At 38.6% G+C, this 14,947-nt stretch overlaps 2 protein-coding genes across 2 annotated transcripts in view; both read left to right on the forward strand.

Annotated features, from left to right (window-relative positions):
• The window catches only part of LOC129741191 (uncharacterized), a 302,643-nt gene that overhangs the window by 263,967 nt on the left and 23,729 nt on the right, over positions 1–14,947 (forward strand). The window lies entirely within an intron of this gene.
• On the forward strand, positions 601–6,239 carry LOC129741190 (uncharacterized). Its single transcript, XM_055732899.1, has 3 exons — positions 601–1,122; positions 1,240–1,477; positions 1,846–6,239. The coding sequence occupies exons 1-3, from the start codon at positions 601–603 to the stop codon at positions 6,237–6,239; spliced, it is 5,154 nt and encodes a 1,717-aa protein (XP_055588874.1).

Genomic DNA, 14,947 nt, shown 5'->3' on the forward strand with positions numbered 1-14,947 from the left:
ACGATTTATGGTGCAGTGTGTATCGTGCGAAAGATGGGACCATTTTGCGTGCGCAGGTGTTACCACAGAAACAGCGAAAGATATCGTTTACCGTTGTGCTCTCTGTGTTCCGCGAATACCAGTACCACCGCCGAGCTCTGCTACTGGGCAATCCACTTCCAGCAGCACTCGCCGAGCGAAAATTGCTAGGGATTTGGAAAACTGGAAGAGGAACTAAAACTGCAGAATGACGCGGCAAATGCGAAATTGGAGCGGGATCGTGCCTAATTGGATAAACGGTACGAGTTACTCAAACAGCAAGACGATGTGGAGGACGGTAAAAGTGAACGTAGTTACCACAGTGGGCAGTCGCGTTCCAGAACTGCGAATTGGGTTCGAGAGCAAGCGGTTGCGACCGAGAAATCCGGCCGAGGTGTTGTTGGACAAACGCCTAAACCCGATGTTCGGACCAACGAACCTGGAACAGCAACAATAGAGAAACTGTGTGGTAAAATGACATCGACTCCCATAGTTGAATCGACTTTAGAAGGCAGGCCAAGAACGATTGACAGCCTTTCTATCGGTTTCCTACCCGAGGGTGGCTCAGAGGTATCGACAGACATGTCCCTGAATCACATTCCAAAAGTCGACATCCAACCATTCGTTAACATGCTCGAGGATCAGCTAAGCTACCGGAAACCAACAGGAACTATACCCAAAACCGTTAAACCATCCTTCGAACAGTGGCAACGCGAAACGATTGGAGTACGAAAGGTTCGTGAGCTGCAGCAGATGCACGAAAAGGAAAACGACATTCGTAGGAAACGAGAAATAGAGTTGACGGAAAAGCTTAAACATTTGGATATACAGCGGCAAGCAGAAGCAGACAGAATGAGGAAGGTGGAAGCAGATCTTCGGCAGCAACTGCAAGAATTTCGGGAACATCACGAAGGAATCTATAGACAGCGCTTGCTAGATTTGGAGAAACGTGACGACGAGCTGAACCAACTTCGACGGGTGGAAAAGCAGTTACGCGATGAGTTAGATGTAGCTCATGGGCGACAACCAAGCTTAGGGGATAGTGTTTTCAATATTAGTCCCCGAACAGGTAACATTCCTCCTCCTCCATCTGCTATGTCACCGGTAAGTACCACGATTCCGAACCAAAATGCAAATATGAACCCAGAGTTTTCAAATGTGTTTACCGCACCCATAAGCTCTCCAGTTGGGGCGCGTTCACAAATTTTCTTTGAATCTCAGGCACCCTCTCCACTAAATATTTTTCCAAATTACACACCACCAATCCAACCAACATACATTCAAACACACCCGAACGATTTTCAACACCCTGTAGAGAATAATACGCAGTTTCAGTATGGTCCAACTCCCACGCAAATGGTAGCTCGTCATGTGTTCGCTAAGGACTTGCCAATATTCGATGGGAATCCTCTTGATTGGCCACTGTTTATCACCAGCTACGAGCAGTCTTCGAATGCGTGTGGGTTTTCCGATTCCGAAAATCTTTTACGTCTTCAGCGATGTTTGAAGGGGAAAGCAAAAGAAGAGGTTCATAGCTTTCTTTTGCATCCATCCACCGTTTCGAAAGTTATTTCCACTTTGCAAACGCTTTATGGTCGTCCTACACAAATCGTACATCATATGATAAGTAAAATTCGTTCCACTCCAGCCCCGAAAGAAGATCGGTTGGACACACTAGTAAGTTTTGGCCTCGCAGTTCAGAACATGTGCAGTCATTTGAGAGCGGTCGGCATGGGAAGTCATATGGGGAATACAAATCTTCTACAGGAGCTGGTGGATAAGTTACCGCCTGTCGTTCAGTTTAATTGGGCACTTTACCAACATCAGCTACCCACAGTGGACCTTCAATCGTTCGGTCAGTATATGTAGCTGTAAGTACGAGTAAGATTACGTTACGCCGGGATGATCGGGTCAAGTCCAAGAACAAAGCGTTCGTGAACACCCACACAGCCGTGAATATATCTGGTGATTTAACTGAAGTTCCTAATATAAACCATCCTCCAGATACGGGAGCAGATTTCAAAACGTGCATAGCTTGCAAGGGAAAGTGTAGGTCGATGGAAAAGTGTTCTAGATTTTTAAACATGTCATTAGATGATCGTTGGTCGTTAGTGAAAGAACGCAAAGTATGTCGTCGTTGTCTTACGCCGCACCGTCGTTGGCCATGCAAAGGAGAAGTATGCGGAACCAACAATTGCCAGAAGAAGCATCATCGACTGCTGCATTTCGAACCAAAGGCTCCTGAGACAACAGTTGCAACAGTTTCTATCCATCGGCAAGTAAGTAGTTCAATCCTGTATCGAATTCTTCCAGTCACACTGTACGGTCCCAAAGGAAAGGTGGAAACGTTTGCCTTTTTAGACGACGGTTCTGCAGTAACATTGTTAGAGGACAATATAGCCAGACAATTAGGAGCAGAAGGAAAAGCAACGTCTTTGTGTATTCAATGGACTGGAGGCGTAACTAAAACGATTTCCGGAACCAGGATCGTGGAGTTAGAGATAGCAGCCGATAGTAGTGGAATTCGGTTTCCTTTGTCGAAAGTTTATACAGTAGATTGTCTTGGTCTTCCTAAACAAAGCATTAATTACGAAGCGTTGTCTAGAGAATATAGTCATCTCAGGGGTCTTCCGGTGGCGAGTTTTAATTCAGCAGTGCCAGGAATACTTATTGGTCTCAGCAATATGCATTTACTGACAACTTTGAAAGCCAGAGAAGGAGGTACAGGAGAACCGGTAGCGATGAAGTCTCGCATTGGCTGGTCGGTGCAGGGTTGCTTACCAGGGGGAGCAGAAAGTATGCCACATCGTCAAATGCATGTTTGCGCTAGAGAGGAACAAGATCTTCATGAATATGTTCGACAGTTCTTTGAGTTCGAGAGTTTGGGAGTAACGGTGGCTCCAGAGAGAAAATCAGCTGATGATCTTCGAGCACAACACATTTTGGAATCTACAACGAAACGAGGCACAGACGGTCGTTTTGAAGTGGGGTTGCTGTGGCGATACGATTACGTGGAGTTTCCCGAAAGTAAGCCTATGGCTGAAAAACGATTCAAATGTTTGGAAAAACGGCTCCATCAGAATCCAGCTTTGTACAACTCAGTTCGACAACAAATATTAGCATATCAGCAAAAGGGATACGCACATCAGGCTTCGGAAGCAGAAATTCAATCCTTTGATATCCGACGGACATGGTACCTGCCACTTGGAATTGTACTGAACGATAAAAAGCCGGGAAAAGTTCGTCTAATTTGGGACGCTGCGGCGAAGGTCGAGGGAGTTTCACTGAACAGCATGCTGATGAAAGGTCCAGATCTATTGACTTCTTTATTGTCCGTTTTATTTCGTTATCGAGAAAGGGAGGTGGCCATTTCAGGTGACATCAGAGATATGTTCCACCAGATGACTGTGCGGAAGGAAGATCGCTCCGCCCAGCTTTTCCTGTGGCGGGACACTCCAGATCAAGATATCCAGACGATGGTAGCCGACGTTGCTATATTCGGTGCCACATGCTCACCTGCACATTCCCAGTATGTGAAAAACTTGAATGCAGCCGAACATGCGGACAGATACCCTAAAGCAGCAGCAGCGATCATGGATTCACACTACGTTGATGATTATCTTCAACGCGTTGATACAGCAGAGGAGGCGATGGAGTTAGTCGAGCAGGTGTCGAAGGTCCATGCCAACGGGGGATTCCAAATAGTTAACTGGTTGTCAAGCTCTAAATTAGTTCTGGAGAAACTAGGTGAAGTGGATCCTGCTAGCGTTAAAGCTTTACGATTTGATGGTGAGTCAGGAGAAGTAGTGGAGGAACGTCTTCTCGGAATGGTTTGGCAACCGATAACGGATACCTTCTCATTCTCATTGGTATTCCGTAAGGAAGTAACTGATTTGATCTTGGGTGAAGTGGTTCCCACAAAACGACAACTTCTTAGACTCGTGATGAGCATTTATGACCCGCTCGGCATGGTTTCAAATTTCGTAATTCATGGTAAAATACTTTTACAAGAAGTTTGGAGATCAAAAACCGGATGGGACGAACAGATTACCCCTGAAAACGTGACACGTTTCAAGCTTTGGATAGAGTTTTTGAGGAAAATAGAAATGGTCCATATCCATCGATGTTACTTCCCTGGGTATCGCAGAGACAGTTTCCAGAGCCTGCAACTTCATATATTTGTAGACGCTAGTGAGCAGGCGTATGCAGCAGTTGCATTTTTCAGAATTGTGGATTGTGGTGTAGTTCGATGTACCCTCGTTTCATCTAAGACCAAGGTTGCACCGCTGAAGCTGTTATCTATCCCACGTTTGGAATTACTTGCGGCGGTTTTAGGTGTTCGGATTAGAAAAACGATTGAATCAGAGCATTCACTGGAAGTCAAGCAGACCTTTTTCTGGAGCGACTCTTCAACGGTCCTTGCTTGGATCAGGTCGGATCTACGGAAGTATAGTTTGTATGTGGGACACCGAATCAACGAAATTCTGGAATCGTCTCGAATCGACGAGTGGAGATGGGTTCCAACTCGCCTCAACGTCGCTGACGACGCAACGAAATGGGGGAAAGGACCGTCGTTTGAACCGGAAGGCCGTTGGTTTAGAGCCCCAAGTTTCCTTTACGATGAACAAGAAGAATGGCCTAAAGATCGTGCTGTACCGGAAACAATCGAGGAGGTGCGTTCATTCCGTATCAACACACACGTTTTATCAGAACCGATCGTCGATCCCACTCCCTTTTCCAAATGGGAAAGGCTGTTACGTGCTACAGGCTACGTCCATTGCTTCATCGATTCCAGGAAAATGGAATCGAAAAAATTGACTAGTGAACACCTAAGAAAAGCGGAGCAAACTTTGTGGAAAGTAGCACAAGCTGAGTTCGGTGAGGAAATTGCAGTTTTGAATTATAACAAGAATGTCACGTTGGAGAAGAAACGGAAAATTAAGAAATCAAGTCCGATAGCAAGCTACAACGCCTTTCTAGATGAAGCAGGCGTCTTGAGAGTAAGTGGGCGTTTGGAAGCGGCTGATTGGTTACCCTATGACGCAAAGTACCCTATAATACTTCCCAAAAATCATCGGATCACCGTTTTGTTACTGGACTGGATGCATCGGAAACACCATCATGCGAATAACGAAACAGTGACCAACGAAATTCGACAGAGGTTTCGAATTCCTCGACTACGAGTACAAGTGCAATTGGCCAAGAAGAACTGCATGTGGTGTCGGGTTTACACGACAGTGCCGGCAGCACCAATAATGGGGCCACTTCCCAGAGTGAGAATCACTCCCTTTCTGCGCCCCTTTACTTATTTGGGAATCGATTATTTCGGGCCATACTTGGTTAAGGTGGGAAGATCAGCAGTGAAACGTTGGGTTGTGCTCTTTACATGCCTGACCATAAGAGCTATACATTTGGAAGTGGCAGCGACGTTGACAAGTGATTCATGTAAGAAGGCGATTCGGCGATTCATTGCTCGTCGAGGTGCGCCTGAAGAAATTTATACGGACAACGGAACCAATTTCTTGGGTGTTAGTCGTGAGCTACAAGCAGAGATGCAGAAAATCAACAACGAACTTAGCAGCACTTTTACCGACACGTCGACGCAGTGGCATTTTATTCCCCCCGCAGCGCCGCATATGGGCGGGTGCTGGGAAAGGATGGTGAGATCGGTTAAGGCAGCATTAGGATCGATACCGACAGAAAGGAAACTTGACGACGAATCACTTAGCACCGTATTGGCGGAAGCAGAACACATGGTGAACTCGAGGCCGTTGACATTTATTCCGCTGGAAACAGAAAATGATGAATCGCTGACACCTAATCATTTTTTGCTGATGAGTTCTCAAGGAGTGCGCCAGGGTATGAAAAAACCAGTAGAACAAGCTGTTGCCTTCAAAAGAAGTTGGGATACGATACAATATGTTCTACAATGCTTCTGGAGACGCTGGATCGTCGAGTACCTACCAACCATTACACGTAGGACAAAATGGTTTGAAGAAGTACGTCCGATAAAAGAGGGTGAGTTGGTTGTAATTGTGGATGAGGGTGTCAGGAATCGTTGGATACGTGGAAAGGTTCTGAAAACTCATTTGGGTAAAGATGGCATAGCCAGAGCCGCAGATCTACAAACAAACAAGGGTATTTTAACCAGACCGTTTACCAAAATCGCACTGCTAGATGTCGGAGTGCATGACACCGATGCAGAGACTACGGTGACATGAGGGGGAGGATGTTGCGTGCTATTTTAGCAATACTGTTTATAGTATATAGAAACCATAATGACAGTGATCTAGATACTTGTCAGAATAGGCTCCACTGCTTTGTAGAACAGGAAATAAAAATGTCATTCTGAAATCGATTGTGAACCATATAGCACGTTTATCGAAAGAGGTACCAAATCAACAAAATTTTACTAAATTCTTTAAATCAGCATCTTAAATTTATTATTCTAGTATATTCGGCTAAACTCACAATCAACATTAAAACAGTTGTTACGAAAATAGTGACTAGGAGATTTAATATGTAAGTCATTCAAATTTGTTAACCTAATTTAATACTAATCAAAATGAAAAATAATTACAGTTTTGAGCTATCACATCCATAAAATAAAACGGACGATTGCTTCAAATAACTCCGAAAGTTCACGTAACAACAGTAAGAATGTCAGAAGGTCAAAAAGTTTAAAAAGTTCAAAAAGTAAAAAATTCAACAAGTCAAATATTCAAAAAGTAAAAAAAAAGCAAAAAATTAGAAAAGTCGACAGTCTAAAAATTCAAAAAATCAAAAAATTAAATAGTGAAAAAGTCTAAAAGTCAAAATGTCAAAAAAAAAAAAAGTTAAAAGTTGATAACGTCAAAAAGTCGAAAAATTAAAAAAAATCAAAAAGTCAAATAATGAAAAAGTCAAAATGTCAAAAATTCAAAAGTCATGAAGTCAAGCAGCCAAAAAGTCAAAAAGTCAAAAAGTAAAAAAGTCAAAAAGTCAAAACGTCAAAAAGTCAAAAAGTCAAAAAGTCAAAAAGTCAAAAAGTCAAAAAGTCAAAAAGTCAAAAAGTCAAAAAGTCAAAAAGTCAAAAAGTCAAAAAGTCAAAAAGTCAAAAAGTCAAAAAGTCAAAAAGTCAAAAAGTCAAAAAGTCAAAAAGTCAAAAAGTCAAAAAGTCAAAAAGTCAAAAAGTCAAAAAATCAAAAAATCAAAAAATTAAAAAGTCAAAAAGTCAAAACGTAAAAAAGTCAAAAAGTCAAAAAGTCAAAAAGTCAAAAAGTCAAAAAGTCAAAAAGTCAAAAAGTCATAAAAGTCAAAAAGTCAAAAAGTCAAAAAGTCAAACAGTCAAAAAGTCAAAAAGTCAAAAAGTTAAAAAGTCAAAAAGTCAAAAAGTCAAAAAGTCAAAAAGTCAAACAGTCAAACAGTCAAACAGTCAAAAAGTCAAAAAATCAAGATATCAAAAAGCCAAAAAGTCAAAAAGCCAAAAAGTTAAAAAGTTTAAAAGTCAAAAAGTCAAAAAGTTTAAAAGACAGGTCAGGTAAAATTGTCAGTAAAAAAATAACAAGTTATAAAGTCAAAAAGTCGAAGTTAAAAAATCAAAAAGTCGAAAAGTGAAAAAGTCAAAAAGTTAAAAAGTCGAAAAGTCAAAAAGTCATAAAGTGAAAAAGTGAAAAAATGAAGAAGTTAAAAAGTGAAAAAGTGAAAAATTGAAAAAGTGAAAAAGTGAAAAAAAGTGGTGCAGCATCGAAATCCACTGGACGACACCATCCATTAAAAGTAAGGACGAACAATTTGTCACAATTCAGTCCGTACAATATCAACTCAATGGCAATGGCATCAGATAACTGCGGGCCCGCAATCTGCCTGGGGGAAGCTCTGCTTTGACCGACCAATTAAAGCTCAAATCCATTGACCCAAATGATAATTACGTCATCAATTTCGATAAATTAATTTTCTATCTAATTGCGGACATTTTGTTTCAACGCGCAAAACGACTCGCAGAGATTTCGCTGGGAATGAGAAGGACGGGGACACAAAAAGCGGACGGAAATCGAGGATGCTACTGCTGCAAAATCGCAACTCGGAATCGGTTATAGTTTTCACGCTAGTCGCAGCACTGTGTTCGGTCCGACTTTTGGCAAATGGCCAACGGAAAGCCGGGGTTGGCAAATGGGGTTGTAAAATAGAGTACCCTCATTCTCGATCCCATCTGGTGGCTGCGTTTCTAAATACATAGCACTCTAAGTAGTAAGGCCCGTTTTACCCGCTCTGCTTCTTCTGGAATTCCTTGAAGTAAGAATTTTCCCCGGTTTCTGGTTTCTGGTAAGGCGAAAATCCCGACCCCTGACCCTGCTCAAGATGAAGCTAAACTATAGGAACTTATGGAACAGAAGACGACTTTTCTCAGGCCATCGAAAAGCCGTGTCTGATTAAAACACGTGATAGCAGTGGGTGATAGCAAATTTTTGGCTTGAAGAAGCTTACATTTTGTGCATTTTTATGATTTAATGTTGAATATTTAAATTGCTTTATTTTTAATAAGTTATGTATAATTTTCGGAAGGAACTTTTTAGTTTCTTGACTATTTTTCACTACTCTTCGCTTCATTTTAGATTTTTTTGCTTACAGAAGTAAGGACAATTAATTTTTAAGTTTCGCCTGAGTTTTTCCTATTTTTTTAGGAAAAGAAGAGTTTTTACTTTGCTCAATTCAAGTCTAGAAGACCCATCTGGTTTGGGATTAGAGAACATCTGTACAATTACAAAACTGCCACAACAAGTGTAGTTTTCAGTGCGACTCACATCAAGAAAATAAAGCTTAGTTCTTTTAGAAATGGGACACTTTCATTTGCTAATAGCTCGTTAACTAGTTATTGGATATTGAAAATTTTGACAGCATTTTGTTGCCTGTAAAAAGTACTATTCGACCTATTTTTTTCAAAATTTAAAATTCACGCGTTTTTGAGATATGTACGATGCAAGAGAAAAAGAATAAAATAATTTTGCACAGTTTCCTTGAAAATACGTCATTATCAAATTGACAGCTGACAAAACCGTTGATTATTCAAAGAATTACTGAGTTTTTGTGGTGGATAAGTATGCAAACACAGTCAATAATGTCCACAAAGTTCAAATCAAGCATTGGAGAGAAGCACATGATCGGCAACAACGGTTAAGGATCATCAAGGAAGTCAAGTCTCATACCAGCATTTTTAATTTTCAATAAACGAAAAACTAAGGGTAGATCGCTGAAATGTCCAAAGCAATTTTCTCCGATAAGCTGAAAGTGTTGCCTAGTGATGACTCATTGAAATCCAACCTCAAACGACCATTTTTTGATAGTTACAAAGCTCTTAAGCTGTAAAACCGATACCGAAAAAAAAAACGTTCAAAAATGTGGTCAAAAATAATCAAATTTGTTCATTTTGAAACAACTGTATCCACTAAAATGCTTCCAGTTTCCAGTTTCCAGAGAAGTATTGGACCAAAAAGTATCAGAAATTGAAGAAGGAGGGTGAAGCCACCTAAAATATAGATTTTACGAAGTATAAGTTGGAGAAACTGATCAATACCATGGCTGAAAAAAGTGTGCGCCGGCCAATGGGAGATACCAAGAATAAAGTAGAAATTTCTTTAACAAAAAACGGTAAATATTTTTTTTCAAATTTTTTCATGAAAGATCATAACATTACCTTCTTTTTCTTCATAGAAAGTATTTCGTTCAAACGAATGGTTTTTTAGATACACGCATTCGTAACTGTCCCATTTCTAAAAGAACTAAGCTTTACTTCCCGTTGTGGTTGGAAAAATTGTTCCGAGTAGAGAGTTGGTGTCCTTCTCTTTTCCTTCGCATCCAAAACAGGCCGGTTGGGTTTCGGATTCTAGGGCCTTTTTCCTGCACTTCATCGAAGCGGTCGGCCACAAAACCACATGCCCACTTCTCTAGTGTCGCACTGCCGAATTGCTGCCTCTTTGGGGTCTTTGGGGTTCAAGTGCAATGCTCGGTCACACCAGCAAACTGCCAAACTACTTTTTGTATGTGTCAATATCGAACCCAGCCCCTAAAAAAGTTTCAAAACCGGACGGAACAGATCCAGCCATGCCTCCCTTCTTTCAGTTGGCTGGATATGAATATAATTTTCAATGAATACAAATTATGGCAAAGTTTAGCCAAACCAATCCCTTTTTGATTTTGGACCACACTGTTTGGATATCTTGTAGAAGAAGATCGTAAAGGAAGAATTATGCTTTCGGCTTAAGATTGGAATTACTCGGTAAAAACAGCACCAGAAAGACCCATGTTCCGGATGTTATTGTAATACATAGTTGCAAGTGTATGTTAACTTTTCTTTAAGCCCAAAACTCTAGGATCCGGCTTCTGTTTCGAGTCCCTGACTGAGATTGGCATAGAGTTCCTTCCTTCCTTCCTTCGATGGCGTACTTACATACTTTAGTATTCACAACGTAGGCTTCAGGGAGAAAAATATGCAGAACACGAATCTGTCGGTACAACACGACTAGAGATGATGCTGGTACTGGTGATAATAATCAAATATTTATTGCGCACTGTCATCGGCATGTGGCACGAAAATCTTCGAAATGAAAAGAGTGCTGCTGAACGAAAAATGCGACAATCGATAACGTCACAACAGATAAAATTATAAAAGTTGATTGTAAAACATGTTTTAAATTTTAAATCTTTCGTTTTCTCGTAAGCACACCAAGATTTTTTAAAACATTGAAAAAGTTAAGGAATTTGTTTTGAATCTGACTCTAAAACTCTAAAGCTCTAAGACTCTTAAACGCTAGAACTCCAAGACTCTAAGACTATAAACACAGACAAACTATAAAGCTTTAATACTTCAAATTCAAAGACTCTAAGACTTTGATACACTAGGCATGTTATACACTAAGCCTTCAAGGCTTTAAAACTCTAAGATTCCAAGACTTCAAGACTCTAAGATTACAAGACTCTAAGACTCTTACTCTAAAACTTTTGCATGACTCTAAGACTCCAACACTCTAAGGCTTTGATACAATAGGCATGATATACTCTAAACCTTCGAGACTTTAAAATTCTAAGATTCCAAGACTTCAAGACTCTAAGATTACAAGACTCTAAGACTCTTAGATTCTAAAACTTTTGCATGATTCTAAGACGAAACGCTAAGGTTTTAAAGCACTAAGACTCTGAGGCTTTAAGATTCTGAGACACTAGGACTCTATGGGACTCTAGGCCTCTCATTTGCACTAATAACCTAAGACTCTTAAACTCCAAGGATCCATTTTAAGACTCCAAGACTCTAAGCCTCCGAGATTTTATGATTTTGAAATACTGGGCTTCTAATGCTCTGAGACTCCAAAACTCTAAAACTGTAAATCTCAAAGACTCCAAGACTCAGATTTTGAGACACTAGGCCTCTAATATTTCAAAATTCAAAGACTCTTTGACTCTATGACTCTAAGGCTTTTAGCCTTCGAGATTTAAGACTCTAAGACTCCAAAACTCGAAAAATCTAAGACTTCAAGACTCTAAGATTTTGACACACTAGGCTTCAAATACTCTAAGATTCCAAAACTCTAAGACTCTAAAACTCAAAGGCTCCAAAACTCTAGGATTCTGAGACACAAGGCCTCCAATATTGAAAAATTCAAAGACTCTAAGACTCCAACACTCTAAGACTTTGATACACTAGGCATTTTATACTCTAAGCCTTCGAGACTTTAAAACTAAGATTACAAGACTCTAATACTCTTAGACTCTAAAACTTTTGCATGACTCTAAGACTCCGAAACGCTAAGATTTTAAAGCCTCCAAGATTCTAAATTTTTGAAATACTGGGCTTCTTATACTCTCAAACTCCAAAACTCTAAGACTGTAAATCTCAAAGACTCCAAGACTAAGATTTTGAGACACTATAGGCCTTTAATACTTCAAAATTCAAAGACTCTTAGACTCTATGACTCTAAGGCTCAAAGACTTCAAGACACTAGGCATGCAGTACTCTTAGCCTTAGTTTTCAAAACTCTAAGATTTTGAAACACTAGGCTCCAAATACTCTAAGACCCCAAAACTCTAAGACTCTAAAACTCAAAGACTCCAAAACTCTAGGATTCTGAGATACAAGGCTTCTAATAATTTAAAATTCAAAGATAAGACTCCAAGACACTAAGACTTTGAGACACTAGGCATGCAAAACTCATAGCCTTCGAGACTTTAAAACTCTAAGATTTCAAGACTTCAAGACTCTAAGATCACAAGACTCTAAGACTCTTAGACTCTAAAACTTTTGCATGACTCTAAGACTACGAAACGCTAAGATTTTAAAGCTCTTAGACTCTGAGGCTTTAAGATTCTGAGACACTAGGACTCTAAGACGTTGAGACACTAGGCCTCTCATTTGCACTAATAATCTAGGACTCTTAAACTCAAAGGATCCTAGCTTTTAAGACTCCAAGACTCTAAGCCTCCAAGATTCTAAGATTTTGAAATACTGGGCTTCTTATACTCTCAGACTCCAAAACTCTATGACTCTAAGGCTCTAGGACTTTGAGACACTAGCCATGTAATACTCTTAAGCCTTAGAGACTCTAAGACTAAAAAACTCGAAAAACATAAGACTTCAAGGCTCTAAGATTTTGAAAACACTAGGCTTCAAATACTCTAAGACTCTAAAACTCAAAGACTCCAAAACTCTAGGATTCTGAGACACAAGGCCTCTAATACTTCAAAATTCACAGGCTTTAAGACTCCAAGACACTAAGACTTTGAGACACTAGGCATGCAAAACTCTGAGCCTTCGAGACTCCAGGACTCTAAGACTCCAAGACTTCAAGACTCTAAAACTACAAGACTCTTAGACCTTCGACTCTAATACTCTTAGCCTCTTAAACTTTTGCATGACTCTAAGACTTCGAAACGCTAAGATTTCAAAGCTCTAAGACTCTGAGGCTTTAAGATTCTAAGACACTAGGTCCCTAAGACGTTGAGACCCTAGGCCTCTTATTAGCTTATAAGACTCTAAAACACTAAGGATCCAAGATTTTAAGAATGTAAGACTCCAAGACTCTAAAACTCGAAGATTCTGGGACTCTGAAGCTTTAAGACTCTAAGACGTTAAGACTCTAACAATCTGAGACACTAGGCCTCTAATTCTCGAAAATTCTCAGACTCCTGGACTCAAATATTCTAAGACTCTCAGACTAGAAGACTCAAAGACAAAGACTCAAAAACTTAAAAACTTGAAGACTCAAAGACTGCATACTCAAAGATCCAAAGACTCCAGCACTCTTAGATACAAAGACATTAAGACTCTAAGACACTCTATGATTTCAGATTTTATTTTGATTTTTAACTCTTTGATTTCGATCAATTTTCAACTTTGTGAGTTTTTCTATTTTTTATGTTCTGTGCTTTTTTTAAGTGTTTTTAAAATTTTAGATTTTTTACTTTTTCATTATTTTTATCAAATATGACTTTTTGACTTTTTGACTCTATGACTTCTTGACTTTTTGACTTTTTGACTTTTTGACTTTTTGACTTTTTGACTTTTTGACTTTTTGACTTTTTGACTTTTTGACTTTTTGACTTTTTGACTTTTTGACTTTTCGACTTTTTGACTTTTTGACTTTGTTACTTTGTGACTTTTTAACTTGTTATTTTTTACTGACTTTTTTACCTGACCTTGACCTTTTTGACTTTTCTACCTTTTTGACTTTTTGACTTTTCGACTATTCAACTTTTTGACATTTTGACTTTTTGAAATTTTGACTTTTTGACTTTTTGACTTTTTGGCTTTTCGACTTTTTGACGTTTTGAGTTTTTGACTTTTTGACTTTTTGACTTATTGACTTTTTGACTTTTTGACTTTTTGACTTATTGACTTTTTGACTTTTTGACTTTTTGACTTTTTGACTTTTTGACTTTTTGACTTTTTGACTTTTTGACTTTTTGACATTTTGAGTTTTTGAGTTTTTGAGTTTTTGACTCTTTTTCTTTTTTCTTTTTCACTTTTTCACTTTTTGACTCTTTCACTAATTTTTTCACTTTTTAATTTTTTTCACTTTTTCCCTTTTCCATTTTTTCACTTTTTCACTGTTAAATGTTTTGCACTTTTTACTTTTTGATTTTTACTTTTTGATTTTTTGTATTTTTTGTAATATTTGTTAAGTTTGTAAAATTATTCTTATTTGTGATTTTAAAAACAATTGTAAAATTAATAAAATGTCTATAATTTGAAAAATTGGTTATATTTTTCGATTTTGTTTAATACTTCGTTTGCTAAATTTGCAACATTTTTAGGTATTTTTAAGTTCGGAAAATTTTCATAATTTCAAACAACTTTTAAATAAGTCAAATTTGAAGATAAAAAAGTATTGTAAATATATTCAATCTAAGAAATTGGTTAAATATGTGAATTTCATTGAATTTAAAATTCGATTGTTTTTTAGATACAAATTTAATAATTTTACCAATTTTGTTTCTGTTCGAAAATGAAAAATATAGATGGATACAATTTTTGAGTATTGTAAAGAGCTTAAAAGAATATATAGAGATTCTTAATTAGGGGATGAATAACGCCCAGGCGTTAAAATCCCAGGAAATAAAAGGAGATTTTAAAACTTGAACAACAAGTTTGAAAAATTATTATATATTGTCAAATTTTGAAAAATATTAGGTAAGAAATTATTTATGTATTATCTCTTTCATTGAAAATTGGATTTCGTGCAATGTTTGCAGTCGCAGTAATCCGTACAAAGGTTGTCTGAAAAGAGGTTAGCGTGTAGAACTCCGACAGATTTTACACTGATTTGACAGGTCGCACAAGTTCGCACAAATGTCGCAGTCATGAGTGCGCAGTCCAATTTAGTGCGCTGCGATTAATAAACTGAGATCGAAAATGTACCCAACCGCTGATCAATCCAAGCACCCTGTGATTTATTTTTTT

Source organism: Uranotaenia lowii, chromosome 2 (genome assembly GCF_029784155.1).
Source record: "Uranotaenia lowii strain MFRU-FL chromosome 2, ASM2978415v1, whole genome shotgun sequence".
Classification (NCBI taxonomy): domain Eukaryota; kingdom Metazoa; phylum Arthropoda; class Insecta; order Diptera; family Culicidae; genus Uranotaenia; species Uranotaenia lowii.